At 41.5% G+C, this 24895-nt stretch overlaps 1 protein-coding gene across 5 annotated transcripts in view; it reads left to right on the top strand.

Moving 5' to 3' along the window:
* Window positions 1-20460, top strand: part of C14H13orf42 (chromosome 14 C13orf42 homolog) — a 123610-nt gene extending 103150 nt beyond the window's left edge. For all 5 annotated transcript variants that reach the window (XM_031001429.3, XM_055359887.2, XM_055359889.2 and 2 more), the window contains 3 exons: window positions 14510-14657; window positions 17021-17261; window positions 18249-20460. In XM_031001429.3, coding sequence (XP_030857289.1) covers window positions 14510-14657; window positions 17021-17261; window positions 18249-18423 — 564 coding nt within the window. In that variant the 3' untranslated portion in view covers window positions 18424-20460. The remainder of the gene's footprint in view (window positions 1-14509; window positions 14658-17020; window positions 17262-18248) is intronic.
* The last annotated feature ends 4435 nt before the right edge of the window (window positions 20461-24895 follow it).

Raw genomic sequence — 24895 nt, 5'->3', positions numbered from 1 at the left:
TTATTTTTCAGATCTGTTGAGAATTTCTGCAAACACAGTGATATTAAAATGCAGGTTTTCTGTGAGCATCAGTTGCTGGCGGGGGCTGGGGAGCTGTCTCTATCACTTGGCCAGTGTCTGGTTTACATAGTTGAAAGGCAGTAAAAATTCAATATGAACTGCAAAAAATTTCCTATTATGCTTGGCAGAGTTCTCCGCAAGATGGCAGACAGTATAATAATGATTGATAACTGTGCATATGATTCCTGCAGTCCCTCTCAGTCAAGCTGCAAGACGTGTAATTATATTCCTAATCTATCCTCTGAGCACAAGCTGTTTGCTCTGCCTAGAAACAATACTTCCTCCTCCCTTTTTCCTCTCCCCCACACCACCTTGTTCACCTGGCTAACTTCTTGTCCTTAGAGACAGTAGAGACAGCACTTCCTGGGAAGCCTTTTCTCACATCCACAATTCAACACAGTGGATTTCCCTCCTCCCTGCGTCTGAGCCTTGTTTTAGCACTCAGCACACTGTAATTGTCTGTTCTTTTGCTTATCTATGCCACTAACTGTGAGCTCATTGAGCAGAGGCATTATATCTTATTTATCTTTTTAACTCCAACCTTTAGCATGGTTTTAGGCACATGGTAGATGCTCAGTAAACCAATTACCTGAGAAACTCCAATTGTAATTTAAGAAGGAAACTGTTATAAACTTTGATGGAAGATCTTGAAAAGTCATAGGTGTGTGGTTTCGATGCCTTTTCTTTTTTTTAGTGGAATAGAATATAGTTTGCGTATATTCATGTGGAATCATATCCTAATAATTAAAATAGCCATTATGTAATTGATTAGAGCCCACCATCAAAAACACACACTATACATTTTTTTCTGATAATAAAGTTATATTTGCTTGTAAGATGAAATTCATAACACACAGAAAAGTATAGGGAAGAAAATAAAAATATCTTAGAATCCTACCATCTAGATAGAGGTACTCACTGTATAATTTTTAGGTATATTTTCTTTTAGTCATATTTTCCTGTGTATTTGCACATATGTGCATTGGGGTTGTAAGATAAAATGAAGAATGCCTAGCAAAAATTAGAATTTTTTTAGTATAAGGATGTCCCATGTAATATTTGGCATGTATTTATATGAAAAATTATTCATTTGTTTATCTGAAATTAGTCTTCAACTGCCATGCTTTATTTTAATTTGTTAAACCTGGCAAACCTCATGTCCATATATGTATAAATGTACTAAATTTGGTTCATACCATATATACATCTTTGTATTCTTTTCTCAGTTAATGTTATATATTGTGAGTTCTTTTCCATCTCATTACTTTTTGAAAACAAAAGCTTAAAAGGCAAATTTAACAACTCACCTTCTTTAAACAATTGCTAAACGTTATAAATAAACACATTTTACTCTATGTCTGTAAGGCATTTTTTAGCAGAGATTCCTAAAGTGTGATTAATGGGTTGAAGGCCAAAGGTCATTATTTTTTAGGGATTCTTTTACGTATTACTTTCCAGAAACATTTTACCAATTTATGCTTTTCATTGACAGTGGGTTTCTAATAAGCTCTTCTATTTGCATTTTATCAGCATCAAGTACTGTCATTAATTTTAAAAGTTTGCCAATTTGATAGATAAATTGCCGTATCTTAAGGTACTTTTATTATTGCTTGCATAATAACCTTTGCAAAGGGTCATTGAAGAATGACCTTTTTTATCGTCATAAAAATGCATACTTCTTATTTAGTGGATTGTTCATTCATGTCTTTATACATTTTCTTTTGGCTGTATTAAAGTTTTGTTATTTATTTATAGGGACACTTCTTATATTTTGTTACTTACAAGGATTTTTGAGGATATTAGCGCATTGTCTTCCATATATGTTAAAATATTTTCTCCAAGTTATTATACATCTTTTCATTTATTTGACGTTTTCTGATGTGCAGATACTACTTATTTTTGTGTCTTCAATTTTTGTCTGTAATTTCTTCCATTGCTTTCATGCTTAGAAAGTCCTTCCATGTTCCAAGGTCAATTGCATATTTGCCATATTATCCTTTTTTTAATAGTTCCGTTTTTCTTTTTTTTTTTTTTAAACCAATCCCTTTGTCTATCAGCAATTTATTTGGATATGTAGTAGGAACTGAGAACACAACTTGAATTTTCCCGAATAGCAAAGTTTTCCAACACTATTTATTGACAACTGGCATGTATATAAAAGTGTACATTCCTTCTCTTAGTGGATTGTGACATTTCACTTACTGTATGTGAAGATTTTACACTATGCTTTAAGTCTGTTAATTCAGTTCTATCAGTTAGGCTTCTAACAGTTTGATATATATGAGCAACATTTTATTAACTTAGTGTTTTGTTAAAGCCAAATGATCATTTACATGACATATAAGGCCAGGAGTTACAAGGGGCTGACAAAATAAGTAATGGCTTTAAGATTATAAAGCTGGGCCAGGTGAGGTGGCTCATCCCTATAATCCCAGCACTTTGGAAAACTGAGGTAGGAGGATTGCTTGAGGCCAGGAGTTCGAGGCCACTGTGAACGATGGTCACGGCACTGCACTCCAGCCTGAGTGACAGAGAGATTTTCTGCCTCTAAACAAACAAAAACAAACATTATAAAGCTGGGGAAAAAGTAAGCCTAAAACTGTTAGTTGGATCCAGTGAGTCTACAACCTCTGTTACCAGAAACAAAAGATATGCAGCTGTTCTCCCAAAACTATTTTAATATTTAGTTATAATAGATAATACCATGGTTTAGTTATACTAGAGTTTCTGACAAACTTCTTATTTTTATCTCTTTGTGATAATTTTCTCAGCTCAGTTGTCTATTTCACTGATTTTTTTTCTTCAGCCCTGGCAAGTTGACTATTTAGCTCATCTATTGAAAATTTGTATGTGGCTATGTGTGACTATGTATTTAAATTTCAGTGATGATACTTTTTTCTAAGTTTTTTTCTTCCTAGTCTACAGTTCTTGTTTCATAAACTCCCATTCTTTTTCCATAAAACCCTATTCAATTATGAGCATACATTTCCTTGGGTGCTGTAATATAAAAGAAATAGGTAAGTATCACTTTTGACTTGGTCCTGTACCTCCATCCCAAGGATAGCAAAAGGCAAAAAAGAGGCACTAGATGAAACTTTTAAGGTTTAAAACCAGAAAAACCTTATTTGGTAATATTAAATTGCTTGTGGGTAAATTTGACTTGTTTTGCATTTAATTTCACCCAGTTGAATGTTCCAAGTGTAAAATGACCTTCTCAATCAGGACCAATGCCACGTTTTACCCTGGAAATTTCATCACCAATATTGACATTCAGATACCTAGGTATGATTATCCCAAGGAAGTATTATTAGTACCACACAGAAATCAAAAGTAGAGTCCCTAAAATTTGCCAAATTAAGTCCCAAAGTATAAATTAGCAACATATAAATTGGTTGGAAAATATAATTAGGTAATGGCATGTATATAATGGTGTACATTCCTTCACTCAACAAATAGTTATTTCAGTGCATTAGGCACTGAAATAGATGCTCGATGTTCATACATAAAGACAATATATTTGCCCTAATGCAGCCCATAGCTTGAGGCAGCAACTCTCAGTGCCATTGTTTGAACCACACTGGTGTGTTGAGGTGCCTTGGATGAGAAACAGGTGGAATTACAACCAGAACATTGGGAGTTGTGAATATCCTACAACCTTGGGAGTTGTGAATATCCTACAACCTGTCTCATGTATGCAGCAGCTGGCAGTGTGCATTTATCAATAAGGGTATGTCATATTTGTGAGTGTTATTTGCCAAAGTCATCTCACAGAAGAGGTTGAGGATCATTGGTCCAGTATGAGTTAATACAGTGTGCGATGTGGATGTATCCAATGAGATAGAAAATGAGCATAGAAAAGATGTGCCTGGGTCTGTCTGTGGCAATTGGTGAAAGCTTCAGAGAGGAGATGACACATGAGTTGACCCTCTGAGGAGATGAGGGGAATTGCCAAGTAGAAGAGGTGAGAGGGGGCTGGATGCTTAGCAGTGGTCTCCTTGGCATTGGCTGGGTTCTCCTTTCTGACACAATGTTGCTGTTTACAACTGGAAGTTTATTTTGTAGAATTTAGATCTCTTGCAGAAAAATACTGACAGAGCCCAGAAGAAAATGAACAGACTGGGGAAGGGAGCATCTCAGGTACCCGGAGGGTGGTGAAGCCAAGCAGGATGGCAAACTGATATGAAATGAAAAAAAAATAAATAATATAAAATTAGAAACTGCCCTCAAGGAATTGGAAATTGAAATGAGAAACACAAAGGAGTTTTGTGTGGAAAGTGCAAAGGATTCCATCTGAGAAAAGTAATCCGAGGCTCAGGCCTGGGGTAGGGAGATGGAGCAGGGAAGACTCGGAAAATGATAACCCTAAGGCCATGGAGGGTTAAATGTGAAAGGCAAACTGGAGTGGAGCTGGCAATAAGTTACAGATGCTCTTAGAGAAAGCTTTGTCTCTCTGGGCTACTTCAGGGCTGATGGCAAAGGGACAGGGACCCTGTGAAACTCAGCCGGGAAGGCTGCAGCAGGAAACAGCCTGCATTACATTTGGCATTTCCAAAGACCAAAAGGTCTGGGCTAGGAAAAAAAAAACTCAAGATTGGGAGGGAAGCAATCCACTTTTGCTTGGAGTTGTGAGTTCAGGGAGGGAAGACTTTTGGATTTCACCTAGGGGTATTGATGACTGAAATCTCATTTTGCACAACCACCTCTTTGTAAAGTAGATTTTCCTGTGACAATAGCCTGAGCCCTGAAGGAATCACTGCGGGAATGTGATAGTGTAGGTTAGAAAGCCCCATGGAAAGTGTGAGAAGGCAGAAAAAGCTGAGCTCAGCATGAGTTCAATCCAGAAATAGAAAAGGCTCAGCCCCTGACTGGTAGTTTAGACTTGGTACTTAGAAAATCATCATAGAATCCATTTGGTGACCTTTAAAAGTATAATTTATAAAAGGACAATAGAAGCTCTATTAACCAAACCCTACTTAACTAACTTGCCAGATTACTTGATGCTCACCATTCCCTCATTAAGACACCCAGAACAAGCTGGGTATTTATAAATGGAAGCCTATCTCTAACTATAGTATTGCAGGCAAAATACAAAATGACATATGACAAGACTTTTCATTGCTGCACTAATAGCAAAAGATTGCAAACTACCCAAAGATCTATCAATAGGGGATTGTTGTTTGCATCTATGCATGTCTGTACAATGGAGAACAGCTATTAAAAGGGATGAGGAGGATCTCTATTTACTGCTATAGAGTGATCCTCAGGATACGTTGAGTGAAGAAAGCAATACTCACAGGTGTACATGGTATGCTCCTTTTTGTTTTTTTAAAAAGCAGTAAATACAAATATGCTTGCTTGTATTTTCGAAGAAATGATAGAAAGATAAACAAAATACTAAAGCAAAGATAGAGGAAATGAGGAGAAGGGACTGACATGAAAGCAAGCCCTCTCTTGAATGTTTGTTATAGTTTTGGTTTTGGAGCCATGCATATTATTTACATAGTTTTAAAATATTAAAGCAAAAAGAAAAAAGCAATCCTTAAACATGAAACTCAACTGAAGCGTAGGAATCTAACAAATTACCAAGTCAAAAGCATAATCACACAGAAAAGCATTATTTCAAGAGACTTTAAAACAGAATTTTGGTTTATACAGTCCAAGGACAAAACACACACACACGCAGATGCACACACACATCTTAAACTGCATTCAGTGGGCTTACTATTGGAATGTTGAAGTTACTATTTTGAAATGATTATATATAGTAGGGTAAAACAAATAAATAATCTTGTTAATGTTGCATGGAACCAAGATATTCAGTTTAATAGAGATACAAATATGAACTAAAGAAGTTAAGTGTGAAACCTCTACTATTCAATTTGAATTAGAGAGACTGTCAGTTTCTGCTCAGGATGTGGAGAGCAGGAAAGAATGTCACTCTCAACCTTACAAGGCCATGGAGAAGGCCACATCCCCAGGGACACAGCGCCTGCCTGAGACTGGGGCTTTATCAGAAAACAGTGAATGCCCTCTTGTCTCTCACCAGCATCCTAACAAGCATCAGGTAGAAACTGACAGTGGAATACTGCTAACAGAGGGACAAAAGTGAGGAGGGAAACCCTCTCTTTAGGAAAGCAGAAAGGAAAGACCTAAAGCTGAGGATGCAGCAGACATTGAGGACAAACTCTCTGGAAAATTAGCCTGTACTTTAAACACAAGGTATTTCTAGAGAGATTTAAAATCTGTGATGTATTTCGAGTAACCATAGCAACAACAGGCCCCGTCCCAGCTAAAATCTTATCTAGATTGACTCAAAACCAAACTAAAGGCCTAGCCAAAGGAAAGACCATTTGCAGGCATAAAAACCTCAGTGTCTACTGACCTACATAAAATGCTTGGCTTTCAACAAAAAAATTATGAATTATGTGAAAAAGCAAGAAAAGAACAATGCAGTACCAAGCAACAAAGCAACTGATAGAACCAGACTCAGATATGACACGAACATTGGAACTATCAGACAGGAAAATTTTAAAAAATTATAATTAATATGTTAAAAGCCCTAATGGAACAGGTGGAAAACACACAAGATCAGATGGATAATTCCAGCAGAAAGATGGAAACCATAAGAAAGAACCAAATGAAAAGACCGGAAATGAGCAGCACAGAACAGAGATGAAGAATGCCTTTGCTGGGCTCATCAGTAGACTTGACACAGCTATGGAAAAAATCAGCAGACTTGAAGATGGGTCCAAAGAGATGACCAAAACTGACACAAAAAGATGATATAGTTAAAAAAAAAAACCAAATAAGTAAATAAATAAAAAACAGAGCATCCAAGAACTATGGGACAACATCAAAGGGTCTAATATAAGTATAGCTGGAATCCCAGAGAAGAAGAAAGAGAGAGGGGGGTATGAGAAATATTTGAGGGAACAATGGCTGAGATTTTCCCCCAAATTAATGACATATACTAAACCACAGATCTAAGAAGTTAAGAAAAACCAAGCAGGATCAGTAACAACAACAACAGCAACAACAGTGATAAAACCTACATATATCATAATAAAATTGCTAAAAGGACAAAGAGAAAAATGACACATTACACAGCATAACTAAGATAAAAATTACAATAAATTTCTCATCAGAGATGATGCAAGCCAGGAAACAATGGAGTTGTATTAGTCTGTTCTCACACTGCTAATGAAGACATACCTAAGACTGGGTAATTTATAAAAGAAAGAGGTTTAATGGACTCACAGTTCCACATGGCTGGGGAGGCCTCACAATCATGGTGGAAGGCAAAGGAGAAACAAAGGCACATCTTACATGACAGCAAGCAAGAGAGCATGTGCAGGGGAACTCCCCTTTATAAAACCATCAGATCTCAAGAGACTCAGTATCATGAAAACAGCACGGGAAAGACACACCCCCATGATTCCATTATCTCCCACAGGGTCCTTCCCATAACACATGGGAATTATGGGAGCTACAATTCAAGATGAGATTTGGGTGGGGACACAGCCAAACCATATTAAAAGTGGTATCTTTAAAGTGCTGAAAGAAAGAAAAATAATACTTATCAACAGAGTTCTATACTCAGTGGAAATATCTTTTAAAACATGAAAGCAAAAGAAATATTTGTTAGACAAGCAAAAACTGTGAGAATTCATTTTTCAGCAGACCTGTAGTACAATAAATATTAAGGATACTTTTTGAAGAGTAAATGTGGTACCAGATAGAAACTTAGATCCACACAAAGAGGTGAGGAGGACTGGAAAAAGGTAAAAATACAATTTGTGGGTTTAAAACATTTTAAAATTCTCTGAATTATAACTAATTGTCTAAAGCAAAGAGGGTAGCAATATATTGTGTGTTTACAACATAATTAAAAGTGAAATGTATTGTAGCAATAATACAAAGTGTGGGAAGAGGAACCGTGAACACACCATTTTAGTTTGAGTTGCAAATATCAGTATGAACTCAAGATTTTTTTATTTCTAAAAGATTAGTATTTCCTCATTTATTGCACTGAAAAGGCCTAGAAGTAATGACAACCCTGTAGCAATAAAATCCCTAACATGTATATTGTGCTGTCTAAATGCCACTTCCAACTAAAAATTAAGTTTTTTTTGGAGAAGTAACAGAATCCAGGTCTGGAGTAGAAAATGTACAAGATGAATATTGGGCATTTGTTATGTCTAAAAGTTCAGAGGTTCTCAAAGATACCAGGATTGTGTCAAAGAGACTCCGGATCCACCATGAAAGAGTTCTTGCTGTCAAAATGCAGGACAGTGTGAGCATCAAAAAGAATAATTACAACTGATGAAAAGACATCAAATATGTTAAAAATACATGAATTTTAAATAATACCCCCCCAAAACAAACAAGCAAGTGAACCTTATTGGTTACCTCGAAAACTTTCTAGAGTATCAATTTATTATATGGGAAAAAAAGAGCAAGTATTCTGCCATTCCTAAACAGACTATGTGGTTGATGAGGGAAAGTTATTCATACCAAAAGCACAGTTAATAAATGCAGGAAGGTTGAAGAACTGGAAAAGCAACATTTTGCAACTAGTAGTAAAATAATGAATCTAGACAATGATTGCTAAAAGCATTAAGTAAAAGGTAGATGGCAAATTTTCTAGTAGATGGATCAAGCCAACATCACATAAACCCCCAATCGATGTCAACATTGCATGAAACAGGAAAATATGCACTGTGTGCCTCCTGGTGTGTGATACACAGCACCACTAACCTTATTATTAAAAAAAAATTAAATCTGAATTGAATTAAACCTTTAAATCTGAACTTTGCAATTCAGTAGCCACCAGTCACATATGGCTATTTAAATTTAAATTTAATAATTAAAAGTTCAGTTCCTCAATCACGGTAGCCACTTTGCAAGTACTCAATAGCCACTCACATGGCTAGTGGCTACCATATTGGACAGTGCAGATGTAGAACATTCCCAGCACTACAGAAAGTCCTACTGGACAGCCCTGCTCCAGATCTGAGGACCAGTTGTAGGGAATTTGAGGAAGAGAGAAATGTGAACCAATACCCAGAAGAAGGAGTCAGTCAAATCCAGAATGTGAGAAAGTCTATGGAACAAGAGATGCAGATTCTTCAATTAAATCACCTGCATAAATCATTAAAGAGACTTAAACAGGTAGCAGCTAAATGTGGACCTTGTTTGGATCCTAACTTGAACAAACCAACTTGCACAAGACATTTTTGAGTCAGTCAAGAAAAATAGAACATAAACTAGGTACTTGCTGATATTAAGAAATTATCAGTTTTGTTGAGTATAATAATATTGTGGATAATGTTGCTGAAAACTCTTATCTGTTAAAGATACATTTTGAAGTATTTATGAGTAAAATTATCTTTTTTTAGGATTAGCTTTCAGAAAAAAAAGTGAGAGGTTGATAGATGAACAAAAATGGCAGAAAGGTGATGGTTGTTGCTGATGATGAGTATATGGGGTTCACAGTTCTATTTTCTATAGTTTTTGTATTGAAAGATTTTTTATAATAAAACATTTTTAAAACTAGGATATGCCTATGTACTTCTCAGCTTCACAGGTTGAATGACTTGCTTATTAAAATTGAGTTATATTTGTTCCCAAACTGGTTTATATAATTTGGACTTCTTATAATTTATAATCATGTATTTTAATTAAATATGATAATATATGAATGATAAAATATAATTTCTTTTATGGAAACTAAGTTGAGTGTTTTAGAAAGATTCACTAATACAGAATTGCTTTTTAAAAAGCAACAAAATGAGGTTTGGACAAAGCAAATGTGACAGATTTGAAAAAAATTATAAATTATAAAGAACTAGAAGGATTTTACACTCAAGTTTTTTTCTCAGGTGCCTAGATCACTTTAAATAAACCAAATCCGGAAATTTTAGATGAGATATTGTGGATAAGATTTAGGTGAAAACAAATGAATAATTCAAATGAATAAATCCTATTCAAAAGATTGGTGATCAAAAAACATGGATTAAAGTGAAGAATTTAGGAAAATGTTATGCATATTTACAGTAACTTGATAATAAAATGCAGCTTATCGCAGGTGGTAACAGACTTGGGGGAGGTGGCACAACTTGTGGTTTATATGATAAAGGACCAGGTAATTTATCCCCCAACTAGGGACACGTTGGAGAGTGAAAAGAGGTACTATGCATAATCCCACTGGGATAACAGGCAGAAACTGGGATGATTCCTGAGCACGCCAGGATGTTTTGTCCCCTGGACAATAAGAGATAGAATCAGAATCCCAAGCCGTTTTTAACACATTAGAGCAGCAGCTGTTTCTAGCCAGAATGAAGTCTGGCAGGGATGAATGCCAAACATTAATTCAGGAAGCAAACAAAACTGCATGAATACAAGCAGAGGAAACGTCTGCCCAGGAGGTGGCTTAGGTAAAGTTTGGGAATGGGAAAGTGCGCCCCTGTGGGTGAGATGTTCTCATACTTTGGGCCAATAGGAGAGAGCAGCAGGGGATGGATGGAGTCTCGTTACCTGGGCCTCCCTGTGTGCTAAGCCATAGGAAGGACACAAAGACATGAGGAGTCTGGGCCCCTTAACCCAGAGTTTTGTTCTCGTCCCTCAATGACCTGTATCCTGTCCCCTTGTGTCATGTCCCCTGTGTTCTTGTCATCATGGAGACACTCCTATCTGCTCTTGCAAACCCAGGGAGTATAACCAGGATTTGAGGTTTTCCACTCTAAACCAGTCATTGAGGTGGAGATCGTGGGCCCCTTTGCTGTCTCCCCTATGTTCGGGTCCCTGTAGAGTGATGATTCAGCCACTGTGTATTAGAATCACTTAATTGTCTAAATTAATTGGTTTAGGAAAAGGGCAGCATAGATATTCTTTAAAAGCACCCCAGGAGAGTCTAACAACCACTGGGATTAGGTACCACTGTTACAGAGTCACCCTGACACTGATGGGGGATAGCATTATCACTCTCAGGACTGGGATCTCAGACTGGGTCAAGGGGCAGGGAAAGCAGGCAGGGAAGGCAGGCAGGGCTAAGTAGGAGAATAAAGCAATTTGTTTATTCACTTACATTTGTTTATGCCCCTGCCTTATCCCATGAAGGATTTAGGGCAAGGCAGTGGGGGGACTAATGAAGATAATTGGACAAGTGGAGGAAAGCCCTCTTTTGTGATGAGAGTTAGTCACACAGGCACATATGGGTCAGCCACAAATAATGTCACCAGTGTGCCGCCACTGACTCACTCCCCAGCCACAGCAGGATCCAAAAGATCTTTCGATCTTTTATAACGAGTTTTATAATGACCATGTATTGACTGGGCCAGCAGAGCCCGGGAAGTGGGACCTGGAAGAACAGGCTCTTCAGTGTCAGCCAAGGAGCTCACTTGTCAGTGTTTCAGAGTGATCCTGGGATGGTAATTGCTGCTGAGCTTAGCAGAAATGGCAAGGTGTGGGAAAGTGACACAAGTCTTGAATCCTAAAGCTGAAGTTTTGGAAATAGGCGACATGTTTGAATATTTGGAATCTCACCTGCAGCAAAGGTGCAGCTGAAAGGGCTATTGTCCACTAGCTTGGATGACAGAGAGTTCAGTGGCTGAGGTGGTGATTTCTATGCTAATGTTTTCTTGTTTTAGTTTATAAATGTTATCCTCAGAGGTTAATACTTGAGGAGATTCAGGAGATTCACAACAAAACAGCATTCATGTTAAGCTAGCCAATGGCCGGATGCTTTCTTAGCCTTTAATAGCTAAGACACCAACATTGACTCTTTTCCTAACTCTTTAACAATTAACAGCAACTGACTGAGGCTGCTTTGAGCTTCTAGCCAAACCCTCCCTTCAGAGACACTTAGGACTGAATCACTTAAATCAAATAATAGGGTAACCCAGATAAAAAAGAATATGATGAACACAAACAAGATTGAGACCTTTGCATTAAGCTAAACGCTGATGACAGTTGCCTTCTGAAGACTTGGAGATGTGCCCTCCATGTGGAGGTGGGTTTTGAGGTGCAAAACCACCATGGACCTTGCATTACTATTAAATAATACCCATCCTTCGTCAGGGGTCAGGCTGGGTCAGCCAAAGAATGGCTTTGTCCATTCTTTGTTTCTCTCTTCTCCACTTCACCAAAAATCTCTAAAGTGATATCTGTCATCATAGACTTAGGTTAGGTACTGAGACCCATGGGAACCTAGAGGATGGAAACTTAGCCCAGGAGAGGGGTAGGCTTCCTGGAGAAGGAGCAGTTCCAGCCAAGATTCAATGGATGAATTCGGACTCAGCCAATGAGAACATCCAAGGCAAAGGAACCAGCAAGAGAAAATGCAGGGAGAATAAACAAGTGTGGACCTACCTCCAGGTGTGAGCCTTCTGTCACCTGCCTTCAAGAAGGATGCCTGGCAGCTGGGCCTGCTGCACTAAGAGACTGAGCCTCCTGGTTTTTTAGTCTCATCCCATGCCCAGCCCTTATTGTGCCTGGTGTCACCCAGTCTAGAGCGTCTCCACTTCCTGAAGGTTGAATTGTCCCTCTTCTCAGCTGCCACCCCACCCATGATGTTCTGGGACCTGGTCCTTCTGCTCCATCATGTTGGTCACCTCTCCACCTGCTTTCCGACTGGCAGAAGCTTTTGGAAATTTCTCTTCCATGGATGGCCTTTCTCTTGTTCTCTTTGTTCTTGAGGTTTCTACTTTTCCTCTCCTCAGTTTCATTTTAAAAGAGAAAGGCCATCTGTGGAAGAGAGATTTCCAAAAGCTTCTGCCAGTCAGAAAGCAGGTGGAGAGGTGACCAATGTGATGGAGCAGAAGCACCAGGAGACACTGCTATAAGGATCCTACCCAAGACTGGGTAATTTGTAAATAAAAGAGGTTTAATTGACTCACAGTTCCACATGGCTGGGGAGGCCTCAGGAAACTTACAATCATGGTGGAAGGTGAAGGGAGAGTAGGCAGCTTCTTCACAAGGCAGCAGGAGAGAGAGGGCAAGCAAAGGGGAGGTGCCACACTTTTAAACCATCAGATCTCATGAGAACTCGCTCACTATCATGAGAACAGCAAGGAGGAAACCACCCCCATGATCCAATCACCTCCCACCAGGTCTCTCCCTCGACATGTGGGGATTACAATTCAGAATGAGATTTGGGTAGGGACACAGAGCCAAATCATATCAAGGTGTATATTGTGGTCCTTCAACATCTTCCTCTAAGAAAGCTCTTAGAGCTTTCCTTTGATATTTTGCAAGTATAAAAGGAAAATCCTATTTAAAAATGTTTCTTAGTAGTACAAAATGCATACACTTAATAAACATCTTGTACACATAGAGATGCTGTTTTCTTTCCTGACACACCAGTCTATAACTAAATCATATTCACTTTTAATACCATCCTATTTTCAAAATGCCCATATAAAATAAAATAACTCTACATTGAATCAAAATGCCCATGTGAACACATCTGTCCCTTTTTTCCTCTCCTCAAGTCCTCTTATTTCCTAAATTCCTCAGAGAGTTTTTTATTAGTACACGTATTGATTTGGTCAGTTCTAGAGACCATGAGTTCTCCACTGAAACCCATCTTGGATCTTGAACTTCCATGGTATCAGTCACTCATGACTGGACTGTTGTGAAGATCATGAAGGGAACAGTCAGGAAAGAGCCTGGAACCTCATAAGCTACTGAATAGATTCTTGAAACTCTCTATTTTATTATTCCTTGTACTTTTCAAACAACCATACTAATTTTAATTTATTCCACGATTTGAGTGTAAATTTGGTTCCTTTAGAAACTGAAAACATCTTTATTTAAAAAAATTTTTATTTTTAATTTTTGTGGGTACATAGTAGGTATATGTTTATGGGGTACATGAGATGTTTTGAGACAGGCATGCAATGTGAAATAATCACATCATGGAAAACATGGTATCCATCCCCTCAAGCATTTATCTTTTGTGTTTCAAAAAATCCAATTATACTCTTTCAGCTATTTAAAAATGTACAATTGAGTTATTATAGAAACTGACAACTGTTGAAGTATTTTCAACATATCTGGAGATCTATCATCTCTTTCCTGTGGTGAGCGTCTCACCACCTACTTAAGGAACTGTACAATCTCCTAATTGGGTGTTTATCAGCAAGGAACAAGGCTAAAAAAAGACATTATTTTGCCTAATGTCTGACAGCAAATCTGTGATGAAGAAAGAAGTAGATCTTGTTGTCCTTTCACTCTCCCTTCTTGAGACAATTAGAAATCCATTGACCTACAGCAGTTATGGACCTGGAGTATCTACCTTCCTTCCACAGGGCACTTATTCATAGTTACCTTTGAAACCTCACAAATCCCTAACCCCATGCGCATTTCGTTTTAGCAACATTTCACCCTTTTCTGAGTCTCTGGCTTACTGGCTCAGGCAACTCTCTCTTCTCCCTTTCACCTCTTGCAGAAAGCAACCCCAAAGAAATACTCGCAGTTCAGTGCCGATGTGGCCGAGGCCATTGCCTTCTTTGACTCCATCATTGCAGAGCTGGATACAGAGAGACGACCCCGGGCTGCTGAGGCCAGCCTACCAAATGAAGATGTGGACTTTGACGGTGAGTGCCAGGAGGGCAGTGGGAAGATGGTGGCTGAAGGCGGGTGGGGCTGTGATGCTGTGAGGATGGGCTGGGGGCTCTGGGGTGGACTTATAGGATAGGCCATCAGGAATCCCACCTCCCTGATTAAAGGGAAACCCTGCACCTCCAAGCTGGATCCTGGCCCTGAGCCCATTGTCTGTGGGGATCTCTTACTTCAGTTTTCTCTGCTGCCACGGCTCTAGCCTGCCTCTCCAACACTCTGGTGCCATGTTCGGACAGTGTTTTTCCTGTGGTCCACTTACCACGGCTGAGACAGGTGGGACTTTCCTAAGACTCCAAGAAGGACAGCAATAGGGAAATGATGAAGGAAGGAGAATCGATGAGGGGTGTCATTTAAAGGGTATACTTTCAGTTTTTTGAGATGAAAAAGTTCCAGAGATCACTTGCAAAACAACGTGAATATACTGAACATGACTGAATGGCACACTTAAAAAATGGTGATGATGGTAAATTTTATGTTCTGTACGCTTCACCACAACTTAAAAAAAAATGAAATGGATGAACTGTATTTGAGAATCCAGCTTCTGACCATACGTAGGCTAGGTAGTAGGATGGTGCATAGGGCAGGAGAGGCCCACGGTGGCTGCCCAGACCCAGCCTGGACTGCTGGAGCTGGAGTGGGGTGAGGCCTGAGGTCATGCTTCCCTCCTCACCAAGGCGTGTCCTGGGGCACCCCTCCTGATGGAGAGCAAAGAATCCAAACACATTCATCAGTTGAGCACCCTTTACATTCCATCATGCGACTGTCAGACAGTTTGTTTAATCTTTGACTTGCCCCCCATGGTGTAAATTAATGATAGTTTTATTCAGGGGGCTCACTGGCCCCTCATACTTAGGTCAGAGCTTTTGGTACCAATATTAAATAATTCGTGAGTGTTTTCTCTAATGCTTGAAAGAAGCTTGTGATTTGTTGTTGTTGTTGTGGCCTTGATAGATATGTATCTGTGGGATTTGGGGTTTCAAATTGGGTTCTTTGCAGTTTCACAGAAGGTTAACTCTGCTCCCCAAGCTTATTCTTATCCTCCTCCTCTCCCACGCAGCCCCTCCAGTCCCTGACAGACAGCAGCCCTGCCCCTGGGAGTGAGGGGGCCTAGGAAATTCAGGATATTGGTGAAAGGATGACAACATCCACTAAGGATGCAAGGGTCATTTTCAGAGTTATAATTTTAAAAAAAATGAGTGTGACCAAGTCATTTTTATTAAGTTCATGAAATGACCACTTTTCTCCTCTGATAACAAAAAACATACCAAAGCATAAAGAAGAAAGTAAAAAATATGACCTGCAAAACTGCCACCCAGAGATAATCATCACTGTTAACATTTGGGGGATATGTCTTTTTGAGTGTGGTTTTAACACACACACACACACTCTCTGTCTCTCTCTCACACACACACACTCACATACACACACACAAACTCACAGACTCATTTTAATTTTTTTGCCATAAAACTAGGATGTCCTTTCATTTAACAATTTACAATACATCTTGGGCTACTTTCCAAGCCAATAAATACAGATCTGTGTCTTCTTGTTTTTTGTTTTGTTTTTTTTTTTTTTTTTGAGACAGAGTCTCACTCCATCGCCCAGGCTGTGTGTGTGCAGTGGCGCGATCTCAGCTCACTGCAAGCTCTGCCTGCCGGGTTCATGCCATTCTCGTGCCTCAGCCTCCCGAGTAGCTGGGACTACGGGCGCTCACCACCACGCCCGGCTAATTTTTTGTATTTTTCAGTAGAGACGGGGTTTCACCGTGTTAGCCAGGATGGTCTCAATCTCCTTACCTAGTGATCCACACGCCTCAGCCTCCCAAAGTGTTGGGATTACAGGTGTGAGCCACCGCGCCTGGCCTTTTTTTTTTTTTTTTTTGAGACGGAGTCTCGCTCTGTCATCCAGGCTGGAGTGCAGTGGTACGGTCTCGGCTCATTGCTACATCTGCCTCCCCAGTAGCTGTGATTATAGGCGCCTGCCACCATGCCCGGCTAATTTTTGTATTTTTAATAGAGATGGGGTTTCACCATGTTGGCCAGGCTGGTCTCAACTCCTGGCCTCAGGTGACTGGCCTGCCTCGAACTCCCAAAGTGCTGGGATTACAGGCGTGAGCCCCCGCACCCGGCCTATGTCCTCATTTTTAATGGACATATATTCCATTGTATTCCTCCTGCACCACAACTGCAGAGTCAAATCTGCTTTGCTTGGCTATTAGGAACATGGTTGCCTACACCCATTTCCTGTGAGTGTTCAGTCCAATCCGCCCTCTCCTTTGCCTTATGCGCCTCCCAATGGCAAGCCCTTCCTTCCTGGGTCACACGCTTTTCTCTTCCAGTGGCCACCAGCTCCAGGGAGCACAGCTTGCATTCTAACTGGATCCTGCGGGCACCGCGCAGACACTCCGAGGATATCGCTGCCCACACCGTGCATACTGTAGACGGCCAGTTTCGAAGGAGCACCGAGCGCAGGACCGTGGGCACTCAGAGGAGACTCGAGAGGCACCCCATTTATTTGCCCAAGGCTGTGGAAGGGGCCTTCAACACCTGGAAATTTAAGCCCAAAGCCTGCAAAAAAGAGTAAGTGCTTGGGCTAAATAGCATGACCAAGATGTTCTCGTGGCCTCCAGATGCTTGGGGTGATCCTTAAGGTGCCTCGAGCCCCATCTTACATGCCAAATATTATTCATATATATATATATATATATTTGTTGTTGCTGGTGGTGGTGAGGTCTTAGTTTCAACATTTTTTTTTGGTAGTTTGCACTCTAGCCTGGTGCACTGCTCCTAACTTGCTTCTTCCTGGGTCTGCCTCCCTTTCTTTCTGGCCCACTTAGCCCATGCACTGTGCCATCCACCTTCATGGATTTCCCCCCAGTGCCATTGACGCATGGCATACTACAGACTTTTAATGAGTTTGAGGTTCAACAGAGCATAGCACCAAGAGGAAACCAACATCAAATGAATCAGATGCCCCTCTCTAAAATGCACCGGGCAGGCTCCAAGATGTAGAACGTCTTGCTGGCCAGGCCCCTCTTGGGCCATCTTACCACCATCTCCTCTGGCCTGTCTCCTTTTAGATCCTCCTCCCCCAGGCCTAGTTACCATCACTAACCGTCAAATTCCTGTTATCCACTCGCTCAGAGCAGTAAGCTCTTTCTGGGTTTGGGCAACCCAGGCCATGCTGCAGGGCCTTGCCTGTCACAACAGAAGGGCCTGTCAAGCCTCATCAGCTGTCTTCCTTTGCTTCTATAAAAGCCACTAAACCCTGTTGGATTTAGGGGCTTTCTAGATAGCATTTCCCTTCCACAGTAACAGACCATGCACTGGACATATTAAAATCACAACCCAGCCCTCACCACCCATCCTTCCCCTTCAAGGCCAGGCCAAGGTCCAGCTGAGGTCCACCCATGGCCCCCATGGCGACACCATTTGGTCCTCCCCAAGACCCAGGACTAGGGCAGCAATCTGAGGGTCTCCATGAGAATGGTGATCATTGAGCATCCCTTCCCTCTGTGTGGCCGGCCAAGCCGAACTTAAACCTCCTGCCTCATTCCTTCCTTCTAGCCTGGGGAGCTCCAGACAGATCCTTTTCAACTTCTCAGGAGAAGATATGGAGTGGGATGCAGAGCTCTTTGCGTTGGAGCCCCAGTTGTCTCCTGGGGAGGACTACTATGAGACAGAGAACCCCAAAGGACAGTGGCTGCTTCGAGAAAGACTTTGGGAGCGGACGGTGCCCTGACTCCATCTGGATTCCTTGACGTGTCTCAGACTGGGTCCCTGAGAAGCTGTCCGCTTTCAGCACAGCATGAGGTATTTGGTAGAGTTGAAAATGCAAATTGTAACACAGTCAACCCACTCAGCACACTGCCTGCTGGTGCCGTGCTAGTGCCAAACAGACCTGTGGCTTCCCAGGGGACAGGTCTCAGGACACTCTCAGAGCTTGAGTTTCTCTGCGTGGGCTGATGACCAGGGACTTACAGCCTGGCTGGTCTTCAAGAGCTGAAGGAATGGAAGGTCTTGAGTGGAGTGTCTCGGCTCACTCCCCTGACCTCACCTGGCCTGGTCCTCATTCTCCACGTGTCTGTCCGGGTGGCTGCTAGCAATGTGCTCAGTACCAGAAATGAACTCACCTGTAGATTTCTGGGCCAAAGCTTCAAAGAGGTAGCTCCTCTTTCTATGAGGCTCAGAGACGTGCTGGATCTGCACTGAGGTTGCCGTCTTGTGTGCAGAATGCAGTTGAGAAAGCAGCTCCCTTTGCTCTAACTCTTTTCAGAGTTTTCCAGAAACTCCTGCTGCATTAAGCTAAGATGAGGCTAATGCCCTGGCAATGGGGTGAGGGAAGGGGTATGTCACAAGCCTGCCTGGGGGCCACACTGTTTCCTCAGGCCCCAAAACTCAGCTCCCCTTCACATAGGCAATTGACAAGAGAAGAAGGGAGATGGGGTTATTCTTTTCTTTTTCTTCTAATTCTTACCCAGAAAAATCTTTTTAAATATCCATGGAACCAGTTTATGACAGGCCACACCTTTCCCTTTCCCCAGTTAAGAGAACAATCAGAATCATTACGTTCTTTTGGTATAGAAAGGATTTCTGTATTTTAGGAACTATCTGAATCAGAATTACATTTAAAATATATTCTTTGTATTTCTAAATACTTTTTACATTTTTGCAATAGTTGTACCCATTCAAGCTTGAGAACCACTGGTTTGGAGAATATACTGAACTTTATCTATTCTCACTTCTTTTTTTGGCATTTTCTTGTAAACCAGTCTGTGCATGTATAAGGGCCTTTGGGCAGAAGGAAGGGAGAGAGACAAAAAACAGAAAACAAAACAAAACAAAAAAAAAACACAATCATTTGAATTAAGCCAAGGATGTTCTAGGCTAAGGTCAGGCTAAGAACTGAACAGAGGCTTCTTTTCTGCCATGCCTGTGGGATGATATTCTTATTGTTCCATTTTTTAGGAAGAACCTTTTGTTTATGTGAACCTGATCATATGAATCTAAGAATATGTAACTCTTACAAATAAAAAACAGCTAGTAATTATGTTGCATTCTTAGAAATTTTATCTCAACATGTTTTCAGAATGAAACCATACTAGAAATGTTTTAATACCTCTCTTTATTATTTTTCGAGTGCCAATGTCAATGTTTGGAAAGTTTCTTTCATTTTGTTGCTTGTACTAACCCAGCTATAGCCAGAAGCTTGACTGGAAAGTAAATGTTTAGGAGATTTGTTTTATAAACTGCATTAAAGCACTGCCATTTATCACCACAGATCTTTTCTTTTCCCTAAATGTGGCCTTGTTTGAAGCCTCATCTATAAAAGTTCATTGTTGGGGATAAACTCAGGATAAAGGTGTCTTTACTCTGCCTCTTATCAAACTACAGTTTATCATAGATCCACCCTGAAATTATGTGGTGAAGATACTGTGTACATTTTGTTTTTAAAGATAAGAAAAAATAAACATGACTGAGAGGATGTTTGGAGTCCTGATTTTTTTAAAAGCATTTATTGCTTATGGCACATGAAGCTGTGCCGTCTTATTTTGCTTTGTTTTGTATGTTTTTTGTCTTTCACGAGACTATACACAGCCTGAAAAATTCCATGATTGGGAAACAGAAGGTTGTCTTGTCTTTGGGGATCATTTTTAGGTGTTTGAAGTTGGTGATAAACCCAAGGATCTGGGCTCTGCCTGGGGAATCTTGAGATGGTGTCTGGTGGAGTTTGAGATAAATCAAATCTGAAACAATAAAAGTCAATTCAGAAAACCCAGTTGAGTTGACAGATTCTTTTCTTCCTTGGATTGGCCAGTTATTCAATGGAATCAAGCTGATCACTGAGGCTATGTTAGATCTCTGGCTTTCCCAGGATTCTCAGTTTTGATACATGAAAATCTACCTATCCCTAGACAGAATGTCAAAAAGAGAGGATGTGCATCCCTGGCATCTGGCTTGTTTTTTAGCCCCTGGTTTCTAGCTCCCGCTACAGACTGTCTTCTGCTTCATGGGGCAAGATGCATGGAGCGGCTAGTTTGATTTGAATCGTGTGTACCCAGCCATGTGCCATGCAACTGAGAGCATTGCTGCCAAGACCGACCTTCCTGGTGCCCATTCTCAGACACAGAGCCCAAAGTGTCTCTAACAGGACACTGTGTTCCTCTCACCACTGTTCGCCTTTGCAGAGAGAATGAGTTTCCTGTTGCTGCTGTAATAAATTACCACAGACTTAAAGGCTTAAAACAATATATATTTATGCTTTTACAGTCTGGAAGTCAGAAGAACCAAAATCAGTTTCACCAGGTTAGGTCAAGATGTTGGCAGGGCTGTGTTCCTTCTGGAAGCTTTAGAGGAGAATCCATTTCCTTGCTTTTTTCAGCTTTCAGGGGCTTCCTGCATTCCTTGGCTGGTGACCCCATCCTTGCATCACTCCAACCTATTGATTCCATCATCATGTCTCCACCTGCTCAGTCTGTGCTCCTGCTTCCCATTTATAAGGATTTTTTTTTTTTTTTTGAGACAGAGTTTTGCTCTTGTTGCCCAGGCTGGAGTGCAATGGGCACGATCTTGGCTCACCGCAAACTCTGCCTCCTGGGTTCAAGTGATTCTCTTGCCTCAGCCTCCTGAGTAGCTGGGATTACAGGCATGTGCCACCATGCCTGGCTAATTTTGTATTCTTAGTAGAGACAGGGTTTCCCCATGTTGGTCAGGCTGGTCTCGAACTCCTGACCTCAGGTGATCTGCCCACCTTGGCCTCCCAAAGTGCTGGGATTACAGGTGTGAGCCTACGTGCCTGGCCCATTTATAAGGATCTTTGTGATTACATCACTCTCACCTGAGCAATCTCTCCATCTCCAAATCCTTAATTTAATCAAATCTGCAAAACATCTTTTGCCATATAAAATGACATTCACAGGTTCTGGGGATTAGGATGGAAACATCTTTGGGAAGCCATTATCTAGCCAACCATACAGCATCACAAGATGTTCTAGTCCCTCTAACAGACCCAGCCCAATTCCCTTTTAAGCTTCATTATAAAAGCCCAATATTGGGAGGAGCCAAGATGGCCAAATAGGAACAGCTCTGGTCTACAGCTCTCAGCGTGAGCGACGCAGAAGACGGGTGATTTCTGCATTTCCATCTGAGGTACCAGGTTCATCTCACTAGGGAGTGCCAGACAGTGGGCGCAGGTCAGTGGGTGCGCGCACCGTGTGTGAGCCGAAGCAGGGCGAGGCATTGCCTCACTTGGGAAGCGCAAGGGGTCAGGGAGTTCCCTTTCCGAGTCAAAGAAAGGGGTGACGGACGGCACCTGGAAAATCGGGTCACTCCCACCCGAATACTGTGCTTTTCCGACGGGCTTAAAAAACGGCGCACCACGAGATTATATCCCACACCTGGCTCGGAGGGTCCTACACCCACGGAGTCTCGCTGATTGCTGGCACAGCAGTCTGAGATCAAACTGCAAGGCAGCAGCGAGGCTGGGGGAGGGGCGCCCGCCATTGCCCAGGCTTGCTTAGATAAACAAAGCAGCCAGGAAGCTCGAACTGGGTGGAGCTCACCACAGCTCAAGGAGGCCTGCCTGCCTCTGTAGGCTCCACCTCTGGGGGCAGGGCACAGACAAACAAAAAGACAGCAGTAACCTCTGCAGACTTAAATGTCCCTGCCTGACAGCTTTGAAGAGAGCAGTGGTTCTCCCAGTACGCAGCTGGAGATCTGGGAACCGGCAGACTGCCTCCTCAAGTGGGTCCCTGACCGCTGACCCCCAAGCAGCCTAACTGGGAGGCACCCCCCAGCAGGGGCACACTGACACCTCACACAGACCTGCAACAGACCTGCAACACCTCCAACAGACCTGCAGCTGAGGGTCCTGTCTGTTAGAAGGAAAACTAACAAACAGAAAGGACATCCACACGAAAAACCCATCTGTACATCACCATCATCAAAGACCAAAAGTAGATAAAACCACAAAGATGGGGAAAAAACAGAACAGAAAAACTGGAAACTCTAAAAAGCAGAGCGCCTCTCCTCCTCCAAAGGAATGCAGTTCCTCACCAGCAATGGAACAAAGCTGGACGGAGAAGACTTTGACGAGCTGAGAGAAGAAGGCTTCAGACGATCAAATTACTCTGAGCTATGGGAGGACATTCAAACCAAAGGCAAAGAAGTTGAAAACTTTGAAAAAAAATTTAGAAGAATGTGTAACTAGAATAACCAATACAGAGAAGTGCTTAAAGGAGCTGATGGAGATGAAAACCAAGGCTCGAGAACTACGTGAAGAATGCAGAAGCCTCAGGAGCCGACACGATCAACTGGAAGAAAGGGTATCAGCGATGGAAGATGAAGTGAATGAAATGAAGCGAGGAGGGAAGTTTAGAGAAAAAGGAATAAAAAAATGAGCAAAGCCTCCAAGAAATATGGGACTATGTGAAAAGACCAAATCTACGTCTCATTGGTGTACCTGAAAGTGACGGGGAGAATGGAACCAAGTTGGAAAACACTCTGAAGGATATTATCCAGGAGAACTTCCCCAATCTAGCAAGGCAGGCCAACGTTCAGATTCAGGAAATACAGAGAACGCCACAAAGATACTCCTCAAGAAGAGCAACTCCAAGACACATAATTGTCAGATTCACCAAAGTTGAAATGAAGGAAAAAATGTTAAGGGCAGCCAGAGAGAAAGGTCGGGTTACCCTCAAAGGGAAGCCCATCAGACTAACAGCGGATCTCTCAGCAGAAACCCTACAAGCCAGAAAAGAGTGGGGGCCAATATTCAACATTCTTAAAGAAAAGAATTTTCAACCCAGAATTTCATATCCAGCCAAACTAAGCTTCATAAGTGAAGGAGAAATAAAATACTTTACAGACAAGCAAATGCTGAGAGATTTTGTCACCACCAGGCCTGCCCTAAAAGAGCTCCTGAAGGAAGCGCTAAACATGGAAAGGAACAACCGGTACCAGCCGCTGCAAAATCATGCCAATATGTAAAGACCATCAAGGCTAGGAAGAAACTGCATCAAGTAACGAGCAAAATAACCAGCTAACATCATAATGACAGGATCAAATTCACACATAACCATATTAACTTTAAATGGACTAAATTCTCCAATTAAAAGACACAGACTGGCAAATTGGATAAAGAGTCAAGACCCGGCCGGGCGCGGTGGCTCACGCCTGTAATCCCAGCACTTTGGGAGGCCGAGGCGGGTGGATCACGAGGTCAGGAGATCGAGACCATCCTGGCTAACACGGTGAAACCCCGTCTCTACTAAAAATACTAAAAATTAGCCGGGCGTGGTGGCGGGCGCCTGTAGTCCCAGCTACTCGGGAGGCTGAGGCAGGAGAATGGCGTGAACCCAGGAGGCGGAGCTTGCAGTGAGCCGAGATCGCGCCACTGCACTCCAGCCTGGGCGACAGAGCGAGACTCCGCCTCAAAAAAAAAAAAAAAAAGAGTCAAGACCCATCAGTGGGCTGTATTCAGGAAACCCATCTCACGTGCAGAGACACACATACGCTCAAAATAAAAGGATGGAGGAAGATCTACCAAGCAAATGGAAAACAAAACAAGGCAGGGGTTGCAATCCTAGTCTCTGATAAAACAGACTTTAAACCAACAAAGATCAAAAGAGACAAAGAAGGCCATTATGTAATGGTAAAGGGATCAATTCAACAAGAGCTAACTATCCTAAATATATATGCACCCAATACAGGAGCACCCAGATTCATAAAGCAAGTTCTTAGAGACCTACAAAGAGACTTAGACTCTCATACAATAATAATGGGAGACTTTAACACCCCACTGTCAACATTAGACAGATCAACAAGACAGAAAATTAACAAGGATATCCGGGACTTCAACTCAGCTCTGGACCAAGCAGACCTAATAGACATCAGCAGAACTCTCCACCCCAAATCAACAGAATAGACATTCTTCTCAGCACCACATTGCACTTATTCTAAAATTCACCACATAATTGGAAGTAAAAACTCCTCAGCAAATGTAAAAGAATAGAAATCACAACAAACTGCCTCTCAGACCATAGTGCAATCAAATTAGAACTCAGGATTAAGAAACTCACTCAAAACCGCTCAACTACATGGAAACTGAACAACCTGCTCCTGAGTGATTACTGGGTAAATAACAAAATGAAAGCAGAAATAAAGATGTTCTTTGAAACCAGTGAGAACAAAGACACAACGTACCAGAATATCTG

This window comes from Gorilla gorilla, chromosome 14 (genome assembly GCF_029281585.2).
Source record: "Gorilla gorilla gorilla isolate KB3781 chromosome 14, NHGRI_mGorGor1-v2.1_pri, whole genome shotgun sequence".
NCBI classification, from domain to species: domain Eukaryota; kingdom Metazoa; phylum Chordata; class Mammalia; order Primates; family Hominidae; genus Gorilla; species Gorilla gorilla.
The sequence above is the reverse complement of the archived record's forward strand: the minus strand, read 5'-3'. Positions and strand labels throughout refer to the sequence as shown.